This window comes from Argiope bruennichi, chromosome 2 (genome assembly GCF_947563725.1).
Source record: "Argiope bruennichi chromosome 2, qqArgBrue1.1, whole genome shotgun sequence".
Classification (NCBI taxonomy): domain Eukaryota; kingdom Metazoa; phylum Arthropoda; class Arachnida; order Araneae; family Araneidae; genus Argiope; species Argiope bruennichi.
In genome coordinates, this window is record NC_079152.1 from 135,338,493 (window position 1) to 135,363,921 (window position 25,429).

Sequence of the window (25,429 nt, forward strand, 5' to 3'; positions counted from 1 at the left end):
TGTTTGGCCACTATTTAGCTTCTACATTTCTACGATCACATGATATATATTTATGATCCATGATAAAATGATATTGCTTAGCAAAAAAAAAGAGAGAGAGAGAGAGCTGAAATATAATGAGGTGGAATTTTGAAAAATAATAAAATGAATCATGAAGATTTTGAAAGCTAGGACTGACATTCTTTTCCTGTGATAATGTCTCAAAGTTTCGCAATTTCTCCGGCAATGCATTCCAAAGCTTACAGCGGATTCTAAGGCTAGAGTTGCAGTGCTATTCATATTTATATGCTATTAATTTTTCGCAAAACAAAAGAATACTTTGAAAATTTCAAATTTTATCGTTTTTTTTCTTTCTGAATGCGCTTAGTTGTGCAGTTTGGAGGCAGCTTCAAAGCATTTATTTTGAGCTATTAGTTTACCCAATATAAGGAATTGTATAGTGCTATATGTTTTTAAAATCCATTTATTTTAATATATGAATAGTCTTTTGTGTAATAGCTTAGAATTGATACTGTTTTGCGTAATGCGAAAATAAAATTCACTAATGGTTGCTTGCTCTTAATTGCTGATGAATTTAATAGAGATTTAATAGAGGTGGGTGGTTGTTGTCAAAATCAGATAACAAAATTTCTTTGCTATAATTACAGTCAAACTGATGTATGAGATATATAATTCCTCTCATTTTTTCTAGAAAAGGTCATCTAACATCCCCCCTCCTCTTTATTCTAGAAATTGATAGAATCTTTCCGAAAATAAGAAAACGAAATCGAATCCATCAAATATTCCTATCGTCTGTCTTCTAACTTACAGAAACGCCAACATATACCTGCAAAGATATCAAGCCAGCAATGTTTGGTGTACGTGCAATATAAGAGCTATCACCTTTATTTGGAAAACGACCTCGAGCGCACCTGGCGTTTTCTATGAAGAACTGTTCTCTCTTTCGAACTCTGATTTCAGAAGACAATCAAGTTTTTTGCTTTTTAATCACGTTTCTAAGCTTTTATTCAAATTACAGGCATCTGCTGGACGGTGGCGAAGGTGCGTCTTTCGTTTTTCCAGTCACGAACCATACCAGACAGAAATTCGATCCTGCACCTGGAATGGAGATCACCAAGAGCTTAAAGATCACATCCGTAAACCATAAAAGATGACCTTGGAAAAGCTGCGGGAAGAAAAATGGAGTGTTTAATAACAAAGTAGTGAATTATTTTCCTTTTTCTGTTGAAATAGAAAGAAAGCCTACCATTGTTGTACGAGGAGATAGAAGTACGAGAGAGCCTTTATTTTCTCTTGTTTACTTTAAGTTATAGAAATTACAAATAAGAAATGACATTTTTGAATTTGAAAGTTTAAAAGAATATTTTCTGTTTATTAAAGAATGTTTTAATAATGTTTTACCCTTCTTCATTGAGGATTTTTGGTTCTATGCAAGGTATTTTAATAAACATTTAAATTATGTAAACGCTTTAGTATAAAGACCGCAAATTAAAATTCATCTATCTGTTGTATTTTTGAACTGCGGAAAACTATGACCTTTTACACCATATCGCACAGAAGCTTCTGAAGCTCTTAAAGAAAAAACATACATTGAACATCATATACTTTCTTACTTATTGTACATGCGGAAAATGGAGGGTTGTCGTTTTCACATACACTCTAATTGATGTGTAACAGGCTGTCAAGAATGGGGCAGAATGAGTTACAAATTTTGATACAGATCTAAACCCTAAAAGAAAACAATTGATACGAAAAATAAGCGATAAATCGCTAATTTTCTGCCCGTGCATTTTGTGGCTTCAGAAACCTCAAACTAAAACAACATCATGTTCTCACATGATAATAAATATTACTCACTTATAAAGTTTAAAAGATAGTGTAAAAATAGTAAAGAGGTATTTTGTCCATCAAAAAGCAATTATTCTTAATGTTAGTACAATTACTTTTGTAAAATTGCCCATTATAAATGGGGTCACAGTCCTAATATATATATATTATAAATATATATATATATATATATATATATATATATATATATATATATATATATATATATATATATATATATATATATATATATATATATTTATAATAAATTCGTTCAAGTATTTGGATGTACCGATGAATAACACTCAAATTTCGATCAAAACTGCTTACCCATGTATATATTTATTCTTAGAAGAAAGTCATAATTTGTTTGCTAATTATGAAAGTAATTTTTTTGTTATGGGATAGTTTCAAGTCCAGTAATTTGTGTCACATTATAAAAAAACAAAAAACTTATGTAGAAAAAGATCCATTAAAAGACAAAATTTATAAACTCAAAAACCAATGCGTTTTTTTTTTTTTTTACAAACAAAATATTCTTCTCATATTCTAAATTAAAAATCCATTTGGAAATTAAAATGAAATTCAAAATAGGAGTTAAAGAAAAAAATATTATCCTATTTTAAATGAATCGAAATCCAAAAAGTGTCAATGACCCGTGTTGTTTTGATAACACTAGAAAAAAAAATTGGTTACTTTATTATCATTTTTTCGTTTATTTGTTTTAAACACGTGCCCTACGCACATATGATGAAAAACTGTTTTCCAAAAAATTGCTATTTTATAGAAGAAAAAAAAACAACAATTAGGATTATCCATTTTTCTCTATCTTTGCTCAAAGATAACAACTGAGGCCGTTTGAACTAAGAATATGACATATATGGTTTATCAGAAATTTTTTTTATCTGTTTCAAAGGTGAACAATAATATTGTACTTTATGATACAGTTTCATAATAACCTTAACTATATAAACAGACAAAGAGCATTTCAAAATGAATAATTTTTCTGAATGTTGAGGGAAAAAAGCAATTTTTAAGTAGGCTGAAAATATGATCATGATTTAAGTAAAGTTTAATCAATAATTATAAGCATCATTTTAATAACTTTTATGTCTTGATTCAGGCTTATAGAATTGAATGCTATGGTGAGTTTTTTCAAAACACTTTCCTTGGAACCCTTTTGAACGAATGGCTTATTTTATTTCTCTTTTTTACCAATTGTAATTTCTTCTTAGAGGTCTGAAGCTATATATATAATCTATATATCATCTTTATGAAATATGAGTACGAAATTATTTTAACTAGGTAGAATTTTCTCCTCCACTTCTTGATATATTTATGTAATATATACTTGATATATTACTGTTATTTAATCAAAATCACATACCGAATTTTAATTATATAACTTGTTTCGTTTTAAAGCTATTGCTTTCATATAAGCTCAAACAGCTGAACAAATAGTATCCACTGGCGAATTTCACGTAATTAATTACATTTATCTATGTAATAAATATTTATCTACCCTAATTTAAAATCTTTTTACTAATTATAAATAGAATTTTGGCAGCTATTTTGCTTTGAATAAAGTTTATAGAATGGATAGATAGGATGAGTGTTTCTGGAAACTTTTTTAATTAGCTTTTTTTTAATTTAAAATTTTTATTTTAGCTATTTTTTCTTACAAATCTGAAGCTTAAATGTAGTCTATTAATCACGTTTGTTCTAATGAGAGTGCAAAATTATTCATATTAGGAAAAACAAGGGTTTCCATTTTTCCACGTTTTGTTTAATTAATAATATTTATCTGAAATATTAATATTTCCAACACATATTTATTTACCTTAATTGTAATTAATATAAATAGAATTTTGAGAACTTTTGCATTTTGAATCAAGGATATAAGATAGATAATTATGGTGATTTATTTCAAGATCTTATCTCGGTGCATTTTTGTACATATTTTTTTAAAAATCGATATTAGCTATTCTTTTTTTAAGAATTTCAAGCTGCATATATTATGTTTACCAGCTTCGTTATAATGTGAAGCTATTCAAAACGAGAGATGAGATTCCTCTCTTACAGATTTATAATAGACTAACATCATTTCGGATATTTCGTGCTAAGTAAAAAAATCATGAGTGCATCTTACCCCTATTGCATTTGACCGACTGAGTTACAAAAAAGGGATACAAATCTGATATTTAATCAAAATTGCATAACGAATTTTAATTATATAACTTATTTCGTTTTAAAGCTATTGTTTTCATATAAGCTCAGACAGTTGGACAAATACTATCCACTGGCGAATTTCACGTAAATTGCCAAACGGCATGATAAATTTATGTGACAAATTTCCTACATCGAGCACTTTACATTTTTGAATTATAGTGCTCACATATGGGTAAACATATAGATATTCTCTTTACAGATTCCTTCCAAAAGTGTAGAGAAATCTGCAATTTTGGTAAAGAAAACCACGTATTCAATTTTGAAAGTTTTTTAGTTATTGGATTCACTTACAGAAAAAAGAGACATGATTCCGAAATTAATTTTTCAGACAAGGTATTTAAAACTTGTAGATATAGCGAATAAAAAAAAAGTTGGACAGCAGGCCATCACTTAATAATTTTGCACCTATTATACTTTCATAATTAAACAAAATTCAGAAGAGAGACAATTTCAAAAATAAATCAAACAACTTGATTTGATTTTAATAATACATAAATATAAATTATAAAAAAAAAACCTTGGACTTTTATACGAGGTCACAAGTATAACTTTTACATTTAAGACAAAAGCATTTAATACTCGTGTGATGTCCTTTAGCTGCTATAACAGCTACTAACCTCTTATTTATGGAAAGGACCAACTTTTCAGAGAAGTCTGTTGGTACAATATCCTAGATATTCTGAAGAAAACTTTTAAGTTCATTTTCCATTTTTATTTCCTTCTCTCCTAATTTTTTTTCCAAAAATGCCCACAGATGCTCTATAGAATACAAATCAGGACTTTGTGGAGGCTATGATAATACTTTCTGTACATTATATAATAACCATTCTTTCACGATGAGAGCGTTATTTTGAACCAAAGATTAGCTTCTATTTAAAGTCAATTTTTGCAGCTGTGCCTGGTAAATTCTGTTTTAGAATATTCAGATACACCATTTTGTCTACGGTACTTCCAATAAACACGAAATTTCCAACTCTGCTAGCTCTCCCTGTACCCCCTCCCATACCATAACTCTACTGTCATCATGTTTAGCATTAGCTTATATATTTGCTGGTTTTAGTGCCATACCCATCGGATCCAAACAAACTAATCCTTTTCACTCGAGAGGTGACTCGTGATCACCAATTGAAACTTGGCCGAAAAAATTTCTAGAACTAATATATATTATATACAGTGTCGTAAGAAAAGGACAGGGTGAGGTTTTGTAAAAAATGAAATGACACCTTGTATTTTGTACCTCTTAACAATGAAATGAGCTTTTATATTCTGTAAATAATCATGAATCTAATTACTTTTCCAAATGCAAAAGGTTAAATTTTGACACGTCAGTAAAAATATCAGGCTTTCAGAAATCTTCGGGTTTTCCCACGTAGTGCAACATAGCATGTTCAAGATGTTTGTTCTCATTTCTGACAGATAAGCATGGCTTCTTTGGGGGTGCTCTGCCTTCCTTAGAATGTAAAAAAAAAAATCCTTATAGTCTAGGGATGCACATTGACAACAGATTCCTCCTTCAACTCTCTTGCTATCTTTACTGCTGAAATTTTAGGATTTCTCTTTCCGTTTGAGGCAAAGAAAACTCTTGGGACTGACCACCTACATAAGATCTTTGCAAAAATCCGTATCTTTTATACGTATTAATTACGTAATGCACTGTTGAACGAGGCCTTTTCACAATTTCTGCAATATCTCTTATAGTTTTCTTTTCTTTTCACAGTTTCACAATTAGGTTTTTTATATCTATAGAAGCTTGCTTTTTCTTCATTTCCGAAAATGTAAACCAAACGAAATAAATTAAAACAATTGCAACTCAATTCTTTGACTTGGACTCGTGCCAGTAAATGCTCTGTGCGTCTTTAAACTTCTCATAAATTTCATCTCATGCAGTGCAGATAAAAATATATATCCAAGTTTTTGTTTTTTCGGGGGGGGGGGACTGAAAACCTCGAAAGCTTTCTTTACATTATTTTAAAATAAAATGCAATATTTTAGTGAATTACATTTAAAGCCGCCTCAATCTGGGAAATAATTACTTAAAAAAAATGTTTGATTTTGAAAGCACAATTTGCTTTAAAAATATTGAGCATCAAAAGGGTTCTTTCTACTGTCCAACTTTTTTTTTATTCACTGTAAATCAAATCCCGAAGTCGAGTTACATTACTATTCTTTGTGAAAACAACCGGAGTGATTTCCCTAAAATTTTATCCTATACTTTCTAATAAAAGCATTATTCCAATCCCCGCCTTCCGCACAAAATTGTGAACTTTGGATAAAACTGTTAATATCAAGAATGTTCAGATTTTTATTTTTAGAGTTCCAACATAAGAGTTATTTGTTTTGGAAACATGGTAAAGAAAACCTAATTTGTATTTGGAAGCCTATATCTCTTAAAGCAAGATTTGACGTATATCTACAACTGTATTCACAAGATCACATATCACATTTCATTTATTGAAGTCATTGTATTTTTGATATTTCGCATGTATATGCATGTGAAAGTACAGGCAGATAGATAGTCAATCTCTTCAAGGATTTACTTCTAAATTTGCTATGAATCTACATTGTAGATATTGAACTTGTGTATCAAATCTTATTTTTCTAGCGTTTTTTGTTTTCTAATTACCAATCGCACTTTTACTGAAATAAACCAGACATAATTTCTCTGAGTATTTTGTTTAAAATCTGTGAGGAATTTCGGTTAATTTAAAAAAAAAAGTTGTCATGAAGACCACATGCAAAATTCCTTTCTCCTGCTCAAAGCATTTTCAGTCATTGCTTCCAGAGAAGACCAAATTCAATCATGTTTTGAATGTCTGTCGGTCTGTACTTACCGAAGCATGTAAAAGCGATAACTCAATAACGCAATGACTTAAGAATACGAAATTTGATACGTGATTTTATGACTGCAACTGTAGTTCCGTTTCAAATTTTGTTTTCAATCAGTTCGGTAAAAAGGCGTTCTCAACACAAATTCACTTTTATTAGAGAATATGCGAGAAAGTTTGGGGGAAACCCCTTTCGCTGATTTTTTAATTAAATGTGTAAGAATGACTTCGAAAAAGACCTTTCTTAGCGAATATCTACTACCTAAGAAATAAATATGATCCATATTTGATCATGATATTATATGCTGGTAGAGTGGTTTACGCGATTTTTTTTTTAAATCTCACATGTCATATTTCACATGTAATCTGCCAGTCTACAAATATGATCATGTTGAAAGAAATCAAATGTATTGCAATTTGAATATCGGGAATGCTTTGTTAACTGATCTATAACTCAATCAGTGGAGTTATAAATCCATGAAAGGTTATCTCGTAATAAGATAGCATCTCTATGTACAAGAAGACTATCATTGGTACAGAAATGCATTCTATAATTCCTATTGTCAGCATCATAAGAGATGTGCTACAAGATTTTTAGCAAGAATTGCGAACATAAAAAGTCAGATATTCAGCACCTTGCAAGCTTGAATACATTACCTCTTAGAATGCATTGCCTTTCAAATGAATGCTTCAAATACCTGTCATACATTGAAGTTTTGAAATTAGGCCTCCCATTTCGCTGTTGAAACAATTCTATGTGAAATATGATGCCGATAAAGTATGGTTTTGATATATGATGAATGTGAAATTTTAGAATCTAACAAAATATTTCTTGCTTGGATCAGTTAAAAGTTTTTTAAGAAAAAGTCTTATATTATTGCAATCAAAGATTGAATTGCAGTACCAATGCCCTTAAATACTTCCATGAAGAGCCGAATGTGCAACCTTCTGACAAAATATCCTTAAATAAGACACGCACTCTGGCGATAAAAAAAAATGCTGAACCACTCTCATTCTGTTAACTATGATGATGATTCTCCTTTGTGTTACTAAATATTTCTTTGAATGAGCAAAAAATAATAAAAAAAAGAAAATCTATAAACTGAATTTAAAAAGATTGTATGTCCTATCTTCACTGCAGTTTTATGATAAGATAACATTCATAATGATACATTTTGATAAATAATTGCTTTATAACTAACAATTCTCTCCATAAATAATCTAAAAGATTACTTAGGATTTTATAAATTGCGACAATTAAATATATCAGCAATAATTCTTAATAAGGTAAGGTATCTTTTATATTTCACCTCTATTAATAACAAAGGTGTTTATGTATGTGTGTGATGACACTATGCTCTACAATCCCGTTACTATAATAAAAATTATTTTTCATTTATATCTATACTATATAAAGCTCAATGTATATGTGTGTGTGCTGGCGCTCTACAAGCCACACCGTTTGACCTACAGCTATCAAATTTGGTACATGTATACCTTGGAGTTCGGGAATGTGCACCTGGGGTCCCTTTTTTTGAAATTTTAATTAGAATTTTAATTATTAATTATAAACGAATTTTCCAGCCAAAAAAATCTTTTCATTTTCCCCACCGCCAAATGAGTAAGGCTTCAGTTTTTTATCCCACGTTAATGAGCCTAGGCTTAACATTTTTCGGCCGGTTATTTCAAACGATTCTGTTTATTTTCTTAATGTTTTATGCATTTCAAATTAAACATTGCTATTGAATCGATCTTTCATATTCCTTCTGAAGTACTTTTGAATTAAAATAAAACAGAATAAAGGAAATTAAAAATTTCTGATCTGCATAGCGTTACCATAACTGGCGTTGAAAATTCAAGCATGCGCATTGTGTTCTGATTGTTGACGACTATTATCAACGGAAGCGGACTTGATTTAAATTATCTTCAGGTTAGTTGTATGCTTTTGTAATTAAATTGTATTTATGTTAGTTATATATTTTTTGTATATGCTTATAGTTTTAAGTACATCGGTTTTCAAGTAGTTTTTTTTATTCTGTTTTCAACCGATTATTTTAAACGATTCGTTTTATTTTCTTAGTGTTTGATGCATTTAAAATTAAACATTGTTAATGAATCGATCAGTTCATGATGAATCTGAGAAAATTTTGTTGACAAATTCTTAAGATATTACATAAATTAAGAAAGGTATTCTTTAGTGCCCATAAAGTTTAAACGCTCAGTGACTCTGTTTTCAGTAATCATATTATAAAAAAATGCTTTGGTTCAGTAAAAAATATTATTATATTTATTGCAGATTAATCCTTTCCACTTTAATTTTAGACATAAATTCTACGGGAGCTAACGGAAAATTAGAGAGATAAATATTACGTTATGACTGAAGGCTTTTATAATATTATGAATGAATTATATGACTATCAAAATTTGAAGTTTTAAAATATTTTGATGAAGAAGTTATTAAAGCAAAAATTGCATAAAATATTTAATTATTAAAATTTTAGCGAACATTAAGCTTGGCGAACCGGCTGGTCGCCAAAGGCGGCTAGTAATAATATAAAAACAAATGAAACCTTACCATTCCACAGTGTTTTCCAATCTAGAAGTCCGAATCTCATTAGAAATGTTTAACCTAATCATGTAACAGCTCGTTATAAAGCTCTCATCATTTGCACTCTCAGTCATCCACCTTCACCCTTATAGCGTTTAGTTTTAGTTATATTAGCGTCCCGTTTATAAAGCAATACTAGGGATATTTTGGGACGAACCTCGTCATTTTGAACCACGGTCAGAGTCCGAGGACGACGCCTGAGCTGGCATCCCCTCTCCAAAACTTCCACACCACACCAGCGGAAGGCCTTCTGGCACTAACGTATCTAACGTGCATCAGACCTGTTTTCTTCTTCGGTGAAATTGGGTCTCGAACCTGAAACCCTCCGTTTCCGAAACCGAGACCTTCCCACCAGGCCACCACGGCACCTTCAGCCTTATAGTTCCAATTCTTAAGAAATTGGGGGGAAAAAAATGACAAAAATAGTGAAAGCTTTTTTTTTTTTTTTTCCCCCCAAATTTCAGGACGTAAATAATCTACATTCACCTTCCGGATTACAGGAATTTTTTGGCTTGCAGACAGAAATTTCCGAAGTTGAGTGAATATCATTTTTAAAGACGGAAATGTTAGTTTTGAATTTGCCTCAGATGACGGGAATGGTGTCGATGTGGACGTGCATTCAAGAGTATTTAATAGAAAATGCAGAGAGGAAAATTATTTTTCCCAGGATGTTATTTATTACTGATAGGTCATTGGGAAAGATACTGTTGTGAAGCTTTATAAGCCAGATAACAGCTCCTAAACAGGAGTGATCACTTTTGTCTAGTGGTCGTGTTACGCGGCTGCGGAATAAATAATCGCTACAATACTTTCAATATCGAAGTTTACCGTTCTTTCATTACAGCATGCTACGCCATCTTACCTATAAGCGAGAAGTTATCGCATCAGTTTTAGGAGTGTAAGACAGATTAAGTGCTGCATTTCAAATTGCTTGGTTAAAAATATTTTCAAAGCGCAATTTTGAAAGTTTACACAAATTATCCTTCTAAATATTGCACACGCAACTGAAATGAAAAATAATCATTTGAATTTTTCAAACCGAGAAATATGAAGATATAAATAAATAAAAAAGAACGAGAATGAAAATAATAAACAGTAAAAAAAGATAAATGAAGGAATATTCATAATATTGTACTATTTGTAACTTTTGTTATATTTAGGATGCAAATCTAGAAAAAAAAATACAATCAACCTCTTCAAGTTAGAGCGAATATTTATGTAATTCATGTGAAATTCTTAGATTAAATGATGTACTGTAGATATATGAATTTGATACATAATGGTTTATGTTTTTTTTAGATGAGGTAAAATGCTGATCGAAATTCTATGGAAATATTTCTTCTTCGATGAAGTTAATTTTATGACATTGGCAGCTTAAATAGTACCTAGAAGTTATTGATGTTTCCGATTTTTTTTATTTGATTTCACATTTCTAGAAACTTATTTCATCCAAACAAGTTCATTAAAACCTGACAGAATTTTCATACCCAGCATTCTTACAACCACATAAAAATAGTGCCGTTTCTTCAATAGTTGGTTTCCAATTGATTTGAATATGATGACTACAACTGCTATCAAAATATATTTTATAATATTGATGTAACTGATATTCAGTTCTAACGCTAGTTATTATAATTTTATCTAAAATATCAATTGGGAAAAAATTTATAAATAGGAATATATCTGCTAATAAACTTTCTCGTATATCCTAATACAATATTTTTTTTTTGTATGAAAATTCTATGTATTTCAGTATAAAACTATATTTGAAACTCCTTCTAATTAATTTGCAGTAAACTCAAGCGTAAAATAATTGTTGAAGATACTTTTAGTTATAAATAAAAGTTTGTAAATTCCGTATATTGGAAGTTATTGTCTAGACCAATTAATAACTGAATAAAAGAAATCATTTATGAAACGATATATTTTACAGCTAAAATGGCAATGAAAAAGCAAAAGATTGCTGTCATCGGAGCCGGATTTTTGGGGTTGGCCTCATTGGTGGCTTTGGAAGAAGAGGGGGTCTTCGATCCGATTTGCTTCGAAAAGACTGACAAACCAGGAGGCACCTGGTGTTACAGAGAGGAGACCGAAGAAGGCGTAGGTTCCGTCATGGCTACGACCATCATCAACATCAGCAAAGAACTGGGCGCCCTCAGCACTTTCCCGCCGAAAAAAGAGAGCAATAACTTCATGAGGCATCAAGAATTTTATGAGTACATATTAGATTACTCAAAGTCCAGAGATGTGCTGCAGTACATCCAATACAACATGGAAGTGGTAAAAGTGAAAAGGACTGATGATTATGAAGAAACCGGTCGATGGACGGTTACAGTGAAAAACAGACTGTCGGGGGAAGCATCGACCGATGTGTACGACGGCGTTTTGGTTTGCGTCGGTCACATTAACCGACCCAAAATGCCCTCCTACCCTGGCCAGGACTTGTTCAAGGGGAGAATCATGCACACCCACAGCTTGAAGAGAGTCGAACCTTTCAAGGACAAGAGGATCGTCGTCGTCGGCATGGGATGTTCTGGTTTGGATGCCGCTGTGGAAACCAGCAACGTAGCAAAGCAAGTAAGTACGAATGTAAACAAAAGCTTTAATATTTTTATTTTAATAATTAGGTACATTTTATGACGTCTAGTTATCCCTTATTAAGTACGAAAGTGCCAATTTTGTAGAAGTAATAATAGCGAATTGTAAATTTATTTTACGTTTTGTACACTGACAAAAAAAATATTCAAACGCTATTCGTTACTTAAGAGCACATTAAAACCAAAATTTTCTGGAATACAAGAAAATTGATCTCTAAAAATGTATGCCATTATTGTTTCAGAAATGTCCTCTCCATATTCAAATACATATTAATTGTATTTATTTCAAACACAAACACCAAATTCTTTGACTAATTCCCCTAGAGTATATATAAAACTTTTCACCTTCGACGAAACAGATGTTGATTTTTGAGCTGAAAATGCTTGTCGTTTTTGTTTTTTTTCGACATAACTCCTGTTATTATAAAATAATTCTTACTTTTTATTAAACTTCTGCTTGGCACAAATAAAAACTGCGCATCTCAATTTTTAAGGACATTTTTTAGCCCTTTAATTATACATACATATATCTCAAAAATGATTAAATAGAAGCATAAAAAATTTTGATGCCAATCAGAAAAGAAGCTTCTGAAATGCCGCTGTAGAAAATTTCTGTCATATAAGTTCGGTAATTTGAAAGATGTATTAGAAAATTTCAAAGGGTACCAAATACCTACATTTTCACTTTTTCCGAGGGATTATTATAATTCAACATATGTATAAAAAAGAGAAAAATATCTCTGAAATGAAACAGATAGAAAAGTAGACTTTTAAATAATACTTTAAACTAAAAACTATGCGTAAATAAAATTAATTAATATATTTTTTTTCCAAAATATTATAATACCACAAATTGGAAAAGTGACAAAAAATCAATTTGATCGACAGATTCTAGTCAGCATTTGAAAAAAAAAAACTTTTTTGCATAACATATTAAGAAGGATAGAAATTGATTTATTGTAGAAATCCTTGATTTATAAAATTACTAGCCGCCTTTGACGACCAGCCGGTTCGCCAATCTTAATGTTCGTTAAAATTTTAATAATTAAATATTTTATGCAACTTTAAATATTTTATCCAACTTTAATAGATTCTTCATCAAAATATTTTAAAACTTCAAATTTTGATAGTCATATAATTCACTCATAATATTATAAAGGCCTTCAGTCATAACGTGATATGTATCTCTCTAATTTTCTGTTACCCCTCGTAGAATTTATGCTTTAAATTACAGTGTAAATGATTAATCTGCCATTAATATAATAATATTTTTTACTGAAACAAAGCATTTTTTTTAATAATATGATTACTGATAATAGAGTCACTGAGCGTTTAAACTTTATGGGCACTAAAGAATATCTTTCTTAATTTATGTAATATCTCAAGAATTTGTCAACAAAATTTCTCAGATTCATCATGAACAGATCGATTCATTAACAATGTTTAATTTTAAATGCATCAAACACTAAGAAAATAAAATGAATCGTTTAAAATAATCGGTCTAAAACAGGTTTAAAAAAAACTACTTAAAAAACGATGTACTGAAAACTATAAGCATATACAAAAAAATATATAACTAACATAAATACAACTTAATTACAAAAGCATGCAACTAACCTAAAAATAATTTAAATCATTGAAAACAGGTTAAAAAAAACTACTTAAAAGACGGTGTACTTAAAACTATAAGCATACACAAAAAATATATAACTAACATAAGTACAATTTACTTACAAAAGCATGCAACTAACCTAAAAATAATTTAAATCATCCGTTGATAGTGGTTGGTTGTCATGACAACAATCAGAACAATGCGCATGCGTGAATTTTCTTCGCCAGTTAAGTAACGCAAATGCGTGAATTTTTCTACGCCAGTTGGGGTAACGCTATGCAGATTAGACATTTTTAATTTCCTTTATTCTGTGTTATTTTAATTCAAAAGTACTTCAGAATAAATCTGAAACATGGATTAATAAACAATGTTTAATTTTAAATGCATAAAACATTAAGAAAATAAACAGAATCATTTGAAATAATCCGCTGAAAAATATTAACCCTAGCCTCATTACTGTTGGGAGAAAAAAAAAACTGTGGGGAAAATGGAAGATTATTTTGGCGGGAAAGTTAGTTTTTAATTAATAATTAAAATTCTAATTAAAATTTCAAAAAAAGGGACCCCAGGTGCACATTCCCGACCTCTAAGGTATACATGTACCAAATTTGATAGCTGTATGTCTAATGACCTGGTCTGTAGAGCGCCAACACACACACACACACACACACACACACACACACACACACACATTGAGCTTTATTATAAGTATAGATAAACAGGAAATTAAAAAAAAATTCCCTCACTGAAGTGTGACTAAAGAGATGCAAATCATTTATCCTTCTTCTTATTCCAAGATCTAATATCTAGTTGCTAAGTTTAACTAAATTTGATTAAGTTAAAAAGTTTTAAAAAAATGTTCATTTTTGGTGGATTCAACTTATTTCTGGTTAGCGTGGAAATTATCAATTTAAAAAAATGAAATACTATAACTTATTCTGGCATAAAACTTAATCATACAAACTATTTATGACTTTTAATATAGTATAAATATGAATTTTAAGATTATAAAAAGAAAAGAAAATTTCCGCAATGTTTTTATGCCTTACACTTTCCAAAGGGATCGTCTGTATAGGGAAATGCAAAATTTGCAGAAGGTAAAAGAAATCCATATACAGGGCGGTTATAATTAAACTTGGCCTAGAAACAGCATCCTACAACGCAAACGGGTGAATGGATTGCAAAGAAATTCGGTATTTAGACTATACACAAGATACGCTCACGGAATTTCGTATAAGAAAAATTTAGTGCCAAAATGTCCACCAGAGGTCGCTTTTGAAATAATAAATTTAACAGAATAAACGACCAAAACGGAATACAGAAACAATATTAATAAACCAGAAGAAGAAATATGAGTAATAAAACGTAAAACCGGTAACAGCTGTCAGTTTTTGGAAAAAATGTCTAGATTTGCATGCTTGCGAAGAAGAGAAAGCTTTATGAAAAACAGGTTAAGGTAAGAAACGTTTGCAGTCATTGTCATATTTCATGTCGATGTTTCCACCATTAATGATGACAGTATCTTTTTGTGACTATGTTGCAACGTTGAATGAATTAGTGAACTCCATAATACTTCATGTGCGAAGCATCACAATTGATCAGTTACGATCTGCTGTTGAACACATTGTCCATCGACTTGAAATTATGCAGATGAATGAGGCTGGTCACATGGAGCACCTTTCGATACATTATCCTGGACACGATTAACATCTGCTCCTCTTGTGAAGTTTCGTCCTAATCTGTTCTTGTTTCTACAAACTGAACTGGTGTTTTTTCCCCTTCAAACAGCTTGCTATTGTTTTTTCCTTACCTTTACTTAATGTGGTTCGATGACAATTTGATCAGAAACTAATCAATAAATGTTAATATTGTTTCTGTATTCCGTTTTGGTAGTTTATTGTGTTAAATTTAATGTTTTTCCAGAAAAATCTCCCTCTGGTGGATATTTTGGTATTAATTTTTTTTTTATCCGTCTATTTTTTATAGTCTATATACCGAATTTCGTTGCAATCCGTTCACCCGTTTGCGTTGTATGATGCTGTTTCTAGGCCAAGTTTAAATATTACCACCCTGTATAAGGATAAAAATTGTCAGATACAAACTTTTGGTGAATTATTATGGCTTTATGAGACATTAATCAATTAACGAAAGAGATAGTTATCCCAACACGTGATTTTAAGATTTTTAAAAAAATAATAACTGATAAAGATAATTTAGGGCTCTAATAGGTCAAATAAAGTATAAATAGCTATATTCTGCTAAAAAAAATCAACTGTAGGTGTAATTTTCGAAGTGGGTCACATGTATTCCAGTGGTCTTTTTAAATGGGAGACATGTGTCCCATTGGGGTTGAGGTGACCATATAAAATACAGTGAAAATTTGAGTCTCTAGTTTCTGTAATATTTTTAAACACTTTTATTACTATAAAACTTTTACCAATTGCATATCCAATATTATTCATGACATTTCTATGCATGATACGCTGCAAAACAGTTTTTGCAGAGTGCAACTTTACTTATTGCACATACAGTGTTCGCTCGGGTTTCTTTATTACTAAGATGTAGTTAAAAATTACACTAATATTTGAATATAATCACAGAAAACCATTGGGACATGCACTTCTATAAATTTCCCACTTACTTATCCCTTTGGATGATTTAAAGATATCAGCCTGACATATATATCCCGGTGAGGCTCAAAGGGTTAAAAACAACTGCAAATGACTGACTTTTCACTATTTATTATTTCTTGATGAAAGATTAGTTATTAAAACTCATATATCATTTTAAATTTATAGCATATATGAAAATAAATTCTCTTTTGTAATACCTGCTTTGTTCTGAGAGTATTTCTTATTTTTTATTTCAGGTATATTTAAGTACTCGATCTGGAGCTCACGTGATCAAACGTGTAGGACACCATGGTTTACCGTACGACATAATAGTGATTCGGCCATACTTATACCAACTTTTAGACTATATTCCACATCAGTCTCTCAGCTGGCTTTTTGAATCTGTATATCTCGATTTACAATTTGATCAAAAAATGTATGCTATTAAGCCAGACCACTGGGCATTAGGAAAAGATCCAGTTTTGAATGACCATTTTGATTCGAAATTACTTTCTGGTTCCATCGTACAAAAACCAAAAATTCAATATTTTACCGAAAATGGCGTCCTTTTCAAAGGCGATGAAGCAGCCACTGAGTGTGATGTCGTCATCATGGCCACCGGATACACATGGGAGTTTCCTTTCCTCGAGGAAGGCATCTTGGTGACGGAAAAAGGCAGGATCAACCTCTACAAATGCATGTTCCCACCACACCTTCCTCATGGAACACTAGCAATCATGGGCTTCTTGCTTCCATTTGGACCTATATTTCCTGCGGGAGAACTGCAGGCCAGATGGGTGACTCAAATCCTTGCAAAAAAGTGTAAACTTCCGTCTGAAGAAATAATGATGAGGGACATTGAAAAAAGACACAAAACAAATGTATTAAGATACGGACCAATTGAGAAGGCCACCGTTAGGATAGATATCATTCAATATTGCGATGAACTGGCTTCTCAATTCGGTGCGAAGCCTAATCTCCTTAAGATGCTCTTCACAGATCCAAAACTATTCCTGAGAATTCTTTTTGGACCAAGCGTTTCGTACCAGTATCGGTTACAAGGTCCCCATCCTTGGGAAGGGGCCAGAGAAGCCATTATGACGACCATGGACAGAGTTGTATGGCCCATGACAAAGCGAAAGGCAGAAGAAAGACACGACAGTTTTTTAAAGAGATTAATTCGAACATTGTTATTACTTTTTGTTCCCTGAATTTTATGTGGCTCCTGATCATGACTTTTTAAAATTTATTATTAATAAGAAAATTTTGAGTGAAATTGTTATGAAAGTATATAACCATTTTTTCGTTTTTTTTTAAATCATTTATTTTATTAAAGTTTCATTCTGCGTTATATGCCAAATAGCTCTCTGCATACATGACTAAAATAAGATAACTGAAAAGAGGGCATGAAAGTGATGAAGTGCTGAAAGGGAGTGCAATTACTAAATGTCACCAGATAATTTGTAATGAAAGTAACGGGGGAGTGTGAAATATTTGAAAGATAATTGCTGAATATTGTACATAATTCAATTCCTATTTAAATGTGAAAAATTACTAGAAATAACTCCAAACTAATCTGAAGGACTGAACATCTAAATTTGAGTTGCAGTATTTAATACTAAAATTTTCAAGATATACAAACGAATCTCTATTTTATAGTATCCCAATATATGAATTCCAATATAATGGTTCCCAAAAACTCGTGCTTTACTTGTTTGCTTGAAAATGTTAGTTTCCGCGAATGTTTCTTACATCCAAAGTGTCAATTTTTGAAGCGTGGCTTACATAAAAATTGGTATTCGAATGTTAAAATTTGTCTGATATGTTTCCATTTCAATAAAAAGAATTTTGGACTTCAGAGCCCATATGTATTATTTAACCCATTTTTTTAAGTACGGGGGAGTTTCATTTTTTGATATCCAAATAAGCTATTGTCAATAAATTATTAACGTACCATCCCTGTTGATTAATAAGAACAAATATGTGAATAAATTTACGCTGGGAAGGAGTTGAGTCTTGAAGGAAGTTCATTGAAATTACCAAATTTGGCATAAACACACTTTAAAAGGTAGTCAATAGTACTTAGTTGAAGTTATTTTTCCACATTATTTTGTATCAGAATTTTCCTTAATTAATAAATGAGTAGAAAATTAGCTTTTTTTCCTTTAATATTTCTGTAAATATTATCATGCAAAAAAATTTTTTACACCATTTTAAATTTTAAGGGAAAAAACATTTCTTAAATATTACGAAATTTGTTACCATGCAGTTTTTATCTCTAATATTAATTAAATTTTAAAATTATTTTTATTTATCTTATTTGTAACATCACTTTTCTTTGTTTTACTGAAATTAAAACCTAAATTAATTGCTCCATCAAACCGCTTCTTATAATTTTTCCATTCTGAAATTTAATTAATAAAGCTCCCGTTTATGAAACATAAATTAGAATAATTCCTTAATATATTTTCACTTTTCTTCGAATGGAAATTATACAGTTCTAAAAATATGTTGTTGTTTTTAATTCAAGCTCGTTGAATGTAGAGACTCTTTTTTACAATTCAGGATAATACTTAGAGTGTCAATATATAATGTATTTTTTACACTATTTCTTTATTAAAATACTTAAGTGCAATAGGCAGCCTTTTCCGAAAAAAATTGTTTTCAAACTTTCGGAATAGCTTACATAGTAATGAGTTATCACGGATGCGCAGTCGCAGAGGAATATGAGTGATAGCATACTTGTCTACCAGCTATGCGATAAGGATTTTATATGACATTAATATTTTAACAAAATATTTCAAATAAAATTAATAATTTCTAAATATTTGTATTAAAATATTTAACTTTTTTATGTATAATATATCCATTCATTCCTAAGATATTTGAATCATAATAAAATTGAATTTTTTAAAACATAATAATAATTTTAAATGCAATTTTATAATAAATGCAATTACTATAATCATAAAAAAAATTGATATAAATTTTTTATTCGTAATTAACTTTAAATTGGATGTAAGAATCACAATTATAATTATTATATAAACTCTGGAAGTGAAAAATCTATCTTGACATCCTACATAGATAATAACTGACTACTGCATATATGTTCACAAGAGCACAGTTTAAAGCTACTCTCGGTTTCAGGTTCTATTCCAACGGGTTTCATAAACTTTGAATTTAATTTTTAATTTATTTTAATCAATTAATCTTTTAATGTAATGATAATAACGATAAAGTTATTATTTATTACCATAAAAGTTTTCTTAGTTATTTAAAAATTTGGGTTTTTAACTATAATTCATTTATTAAATGAATAAAAAGTTATCAACTCGTATACAAAGTATAGAGAAAGTACAAAAATTTCGAAAAAAATGGAACTCCGTATTTTAGAATCTCTGTGTTTCAGAACTTCCTGTGTTCGAAAAATACATTTTCTGGTGGAATGAAGTTCATTATGATCCGTGCAGGGGAAGCAAGAAGAACCATGTTTTCGAGAACATTTCTTTAATTATCTCATTTCACACAAAACACGTAGACAAGACAAGACATTAACTTGCTCAGCTCTCTCAGCAGCATGTCATCTCATTGTTGCAATCGCAATGCACTATGGGATGCGAACCTAATCAGGTATCGCCATCTCTATCCAAAGGAGAAGACAAGATTAATGTAACTACTACATTTTTTGTATCTTTATGCCCATTTGTCTGTTGTCTGTCTGTGACAAAAATAACTCAAAAAAACCCATTAAGTTAGATGCATTAAATTTGTAACAGGGTTTATACACCACATTTATATATTTCTTACAAATTTTAGGCGAAATCCATTCAGAGGAAATCTGTCTTCCAGGTGACCGAATAGAAGTTACCAAGATACTACAAAACAAAACGAGACAATATACGAAATTTGGTACTAAATCCAACGAGAGTTTGATCATCTGTCGGTCTGTACTTTCAGAAGCATGTCAACGCGATAACTCAACAAAGTAATGACTTAAATATAACAAACTTCCAATGAGTTTAGTTACTACACTTGTAATTCTGTGCCAAATTTTGGTTACACGGTGGGGAAAAAAGCGTCTGAAACAGAAATTTCATTTTCGATTATTATTAACTGCATGCCAAGAATTTGTTACTGGAAAAACTCGTCAAAGATCACACGACAGACTCAATCAAAATATACAAAAATATGTCAAAGAGCAACATTTCGCAACAGCAAGGCCGTTCACGTTCTTAAGGAACGTCCAAAGTCGTATGCAGGGTGACGCGAATCATAATTTCATTAGTGAATGTGGGATAAAATTTGGTTTTTGGTTAAAAATGAATGATATTTTTATATAAATATTTGAAAATGTTAATTTAATTTGAAAACATTAATTAGAAGAAAAAAAGGATCGAATCTTGAGCAAACGGTTAGAAGGCTGGTTCTCTATCACCCATGCTGCTGTCGAATACCGAAGATTTACTTGCGCAAAAATTATGTCAAAAATCTGAAAGTTATTCTTTCGGAGCTTTTTGGATATTCCGCTCTTATGTTATATAGGGCGAACTTGCTAAGTGTATATTAATTCATGAAATGTCGTCACTTACTGAATGTCACAATCCTTGCCATCCGCTTGTTAAAACTGCTTTTTTCCCGAAAAAACAAAGTGTTAAAATCATATTAATCGAAGTAACTAGCGGGGGAATTTCTCCTTGAAATTTTCTCTACGTCCATCTATAAATATGCTTGCATATTATTAACTGCATCCCATCGAAAAACAATCATTAGGAAAGAGGTATTAGAATAGTATCTGTGGTGATTTTTTGTTCGGTGATGAAATAAAATTGTCATTCACAAGCGAGAGGGGTCTCCGCGAAACTTTCTCGCTTATCATCTAATTGAAAATGATCCCCCTTCTTTTGTATTTTGAAAGCCTTTTCTTGAACTGATAGAAACCAAATCTGGTAATAGAATTACAATTGTAGAAATAAAACAACATATTTTTTATTTATCTACGTGGATACGATTTCGCATGATAGCGTTTTTATATCATGTTTTTATCCGAAGTTACAGATTGACAGACAAGTGATTCTTTCACAGATTTGCACCGAATTTTGGAAAAAATCGACACTTGAGGATGTTTAAATTGTGTACGAAATTTCATATATCTAAGTGGATGTATTTACGAGTTATACATCCCAATGAAGTATTACATGCAAATGAAACTACAGACAGATATACAATCGCTCTCCCTCGACGAATTTCTTTCAAAATTTCATACGAATCTTCATTTCATATGCTTAATCTGACTACCAAATTTTATTAATCTAGATCCATACGTTTTCTAGTTACTCTGTTTATTTGTATTTGGACAAACAGTCAGACTTTCTGTAAATGGATTTCGTTCAAAATTTTATTCAAAAAATATCTACACATTTGGTGTTATGACAACAAATGAAATTCTATCCGACTTTTTGAAAATCTTATTACGAAATTTTTGAGTTATCGTGGTTACACAAAATAAAGCGATAGATAGATGTAACTCCAAAAATGTGTTTTTTGGGCTCAGGACTGTTTAAAATGTGAATATGCGTCAAGTTTAAATTTTTTGGTAAATGCAAAAATTCTCGTGTATACTTAGCACACGAGAAAGCAAAAAATAGGACGCCTATTGCGGCCCACTGATCCATTGCCTAAATGGTAATAAAATTTCATGCACAGATATTGCTGTCTATGACAGTTGGAGCTGCACTTAATGACTGTCTAATCATTTTAAAATGAAATTCAAATGATTATTTTTTAAATAAAAGCAAATTTCAAGGCCATCTTGGAAGCGTAAAAGGATTTTAATTATATACATTAGTAACATAAATACTAAACACCAACATTTTTAAAAACAAAATTTTAGTTGTAGAATATTGATTTGCTTTTCAGATTGACAAGCATTCATTTGTTTTAAAACATACATTAAACATTTATAAAGCAAACAATAAAAAAAAATCGCTCTTTATAAAGGAAGGCCTTATGATAAAGGAAAATCCATCGATCTAACTTCTTTTAAACAAACATGCATTTTAAAGTTGGACCAATAGTTGTTTATGAATGAAAAAGATCGGATTATTGAATGGCTTTAGTATTAAAAATTGAAGTGAAAACATGAAAATTGTTCTTCATATTCTTTTCATGAATATCGTCTTTCCTCTCGAATACTATCTTGGATTTTTTTTTTCTCAGCCGTTGAAAGGGAAAACCTCTTTCAGTTATTAAGTCAACTTAATATGAATTTCTGTTTATATGCTGTCATTTCAATAGAGTTTAGTACTTTCCTAGCATTCATGCTGCGTTTCTCTTCTTTTTGATGATTAAAGTCATTATGGACAGAAGTTATGAATAGTGATTTCCAAAATTATAATTAAAAAAATAATGATCTTAAAATGATGTGTATCGTGTTTATTTGATGTCTGTTCTTCAAAAAAGTGTACTGCTGCTCCAAACTTGATGATTGAAATTAAAATTTTATCAATAATTACCAATAACCATATAATAATGGAAAATTTCAGCAAAAGTCATCAACTACTGAGAAACGGATGGAGCTAAGCATAAGGGATATTTTCAAGGAAAAACCAGAGTAAACTTTTTGTAGATTACTGATTTTGAAAATCTTTTACTTTCTCATTTTATTTGGTCCTGTAAGAAAAATGGCTTCAATCTGTTTCGAATAAACAGGGACATCATCTTTCCTTGTTGTTAAACATAATTCGAAAGAAAGATTTATAATTTATTGCCTTCGTCAATTCAAAAGAAACTACGAAAGAAATTCGAGAATTATATATCAGCAATCTTAAAAAGTTATCATCTGGACCTGATTCTCTTTAAAATGTAGATTGTCTGAGAATGTAATAGATTGTCTAAGTTGCTAATAATACTTCAAAAACATATATACATTCCTAACATAACTTCAGACTTCCATGATTTTTCTCATCCTTGGCACTCTTAATGCATTGAGTGCTAAACGAATTTTAAATTAAATGTTCTTCAGAAGTACTGCATTTTAAAATGAATGCAATAGTAGACATTAACGCTATAGACGAAAATGCATCGGATCTTACTTCTTTCAAACGTAAATGGTTCTTAAAATACGGATGCAAGCAATATTTTCTTCTCCAAGTTCTTTACTGGTCAGGACTGATAATAGATTCAGGCAAACGAGTAATTATCATTTACACGTTTTTTGCCTTTTTACTTTTGATAAATATGTATGGTTTAATATTGATGTCAATGCATATAAATCTTAACAATATTTTCTCAAGAATGTCTTTACTTCATATGGTGAGTTTTTTTATAACATCTCTCACTTGGTTCTCATTGAAATACAGAAGAAAGAAGTTAACTAAATTGCTGATTTCACTTAAAGAAACGCATCCGCTATGTCTGACAAAACTTCACATTTGCTCGTTGTTTTTCATCTTTAGCACTCCTATCGCAATGGCTGCTCTAAATGCAACTAAGACCTCGTCAATGAGGCATCAGCTTGATAATTTGTTTGCATTTATCAAAGCTTTGTTTGCATTTTTTGTGCACCCCGCGTGGGCCAACATTGTACTTTTTCTGTATTGTGTGCTTTGCCAGCGTATTTCTGGATTACTGCATCTTCTTACAAGACAGATTGAAAGTTTTTCTCCGCAATCGTTTACAATGAAGCAGCAAATGGATATTTTGAGAAGTCAAACGAAAATAGTTGATATTATTCATTTAATGCAAGTTGTTTTTTCTGTGCCATCTTTTTTAATATCCGTTGCACATTTTACAAGCTGTATCGCTATTTCAGGCATCATGGTTAGTTTTTTACCTCAGGACATGCCCACTAAACTGCTAATTCAATGGATTTTTATGGTAGTGAATTCCTTCGGAGGTCTCTTGGCAAGCTTGTGGATAGCAGGAAGAATACCGCTAGAGGCGGAAACATTAACACATACTTTTCGTAAGAAAATGAGGCAAAGATTTGTCTTCGTTGGCAGAGATGATAATATGTACGTTGAAAAACAGTTGGCAAAAAATTCAAGTTTTGTGCTGTCTGGATGTGATATTATCTATTTTCGAAAGAGCTCCATTCTTGCTTTGACTGGAACAATTCTCACCTATACGATTTTGTTAATTACTAAAACTTAAATTGAAAACAATTGTGTATATAATAATGTATTGTTAATAATAGTGGATTGTTGCATAATTATCAGGCGTTCTTGAACACTATTTATAATGAAAAAGGAAACATAAATATTCAAGAGTAACATTTTTAAATGATGAATCCGAAATATAATCACCATCTACTTCAATAACCGAACGATTGTTGAATGATCCACATTGAAGTTGTCGGCCAGTATTCGAGTTAGCAAGCTTTCGTCTCCTACCACGGCTGCCAAATGTGCATGGCCGTCAAAATTCGATTGTCGATCTCTTCCAGACTTATCTTCCAAGCGACTGCCGCCAGATTTAATATGGGTAAACATTCCCTGCATCTACTTTTGCTGATTGTGCCCTCACCGAAAAGTTCTTTGAGATCGCGAAATGACTGCGCTGCTTTCCATCCTTTCTCAAAGTGGTACAACATAATATGACGAATGTGTGTATGGTTATCATCACGCATTTTTATAACCTAAAAGAATATTTTCCTTCATAAATTTATAAAATAATGTAAATTTTTATTAAAATATAGCACGTCGAAGAAACGCTTATGCACCAACCTAATACAAAAACTCATAAATGCAGTTTAAGTAAATATACAATGTAATCTGTTCTGTTTTTAAATATGCTTCAAGATGTCACTTTTGCATATTTCATATTCTAAAACTCTTGCAGTTATTGGAAAACAAAACACCATTAATATTCCAAATACTATTTCAGAAAAATGACAATTATATAAAATTTAAACCTATTTCTTGTAATATCCTTGATATTATTTTCTGTGTTTCACGTTTATAATTTTTTTGGAATTTTTCTGAAAAGTATTTTAGATAAAAGTTTGCAACTTCTTTGCAAAGATTCCTACGAATTAAATATTAACTCTTCGAGAGTTTGAAAGACGTGATTTTAACTATTTCCTTTATTATTCATTTAATAATAAAGGTGTATATTGT

The 25,429-nt window shown here is 30.7% G+C and overlaps 1 protein-coding gene across 2 annotated transcripts; it reads left to right on the forward strand.

Moving 5' to 3' along the window:
• The first annotated feature begins 2,809 nt into the window (after positions 1 to 2,809).
• On the forward strand, positions 2,810 to 18,325 carry LOC129962406 (flavin-containing monooxygenase 2-like). Of its 2 annotated transcripts, XM_056076164.1 has the most exons (4): positions 2,810 to 2,972; positions 8,712 to 8,811; positions 11,423 to 12,066; positions 16,568 to 18,325. In XM_056076164.1, exons 3-4 carry the CDS (start codon positions 11,428 to 11,430, stop codon positions 17,519 to 17,521), a joined length of 1,593 nt encoding a protein of 530 aa, XP_055932139.1. In that variant the 5' UTR covers positions 2,810 to 2,972; positions 8,712 to 8,811; positions 11,423 to 11,427; the 3' UTR covers positions 17,522 to 18,325. The 2 variants fall into 2 exon arrangements, with proteins under 2 accessions (XP_055932139.1, XP_055932138.1); XM_056076163.1 differs by lacking the exon at positions 8,712 to 8,811.
• Positions 18,326 to 25,429: the final 7,104 nt, after the last annotated feature.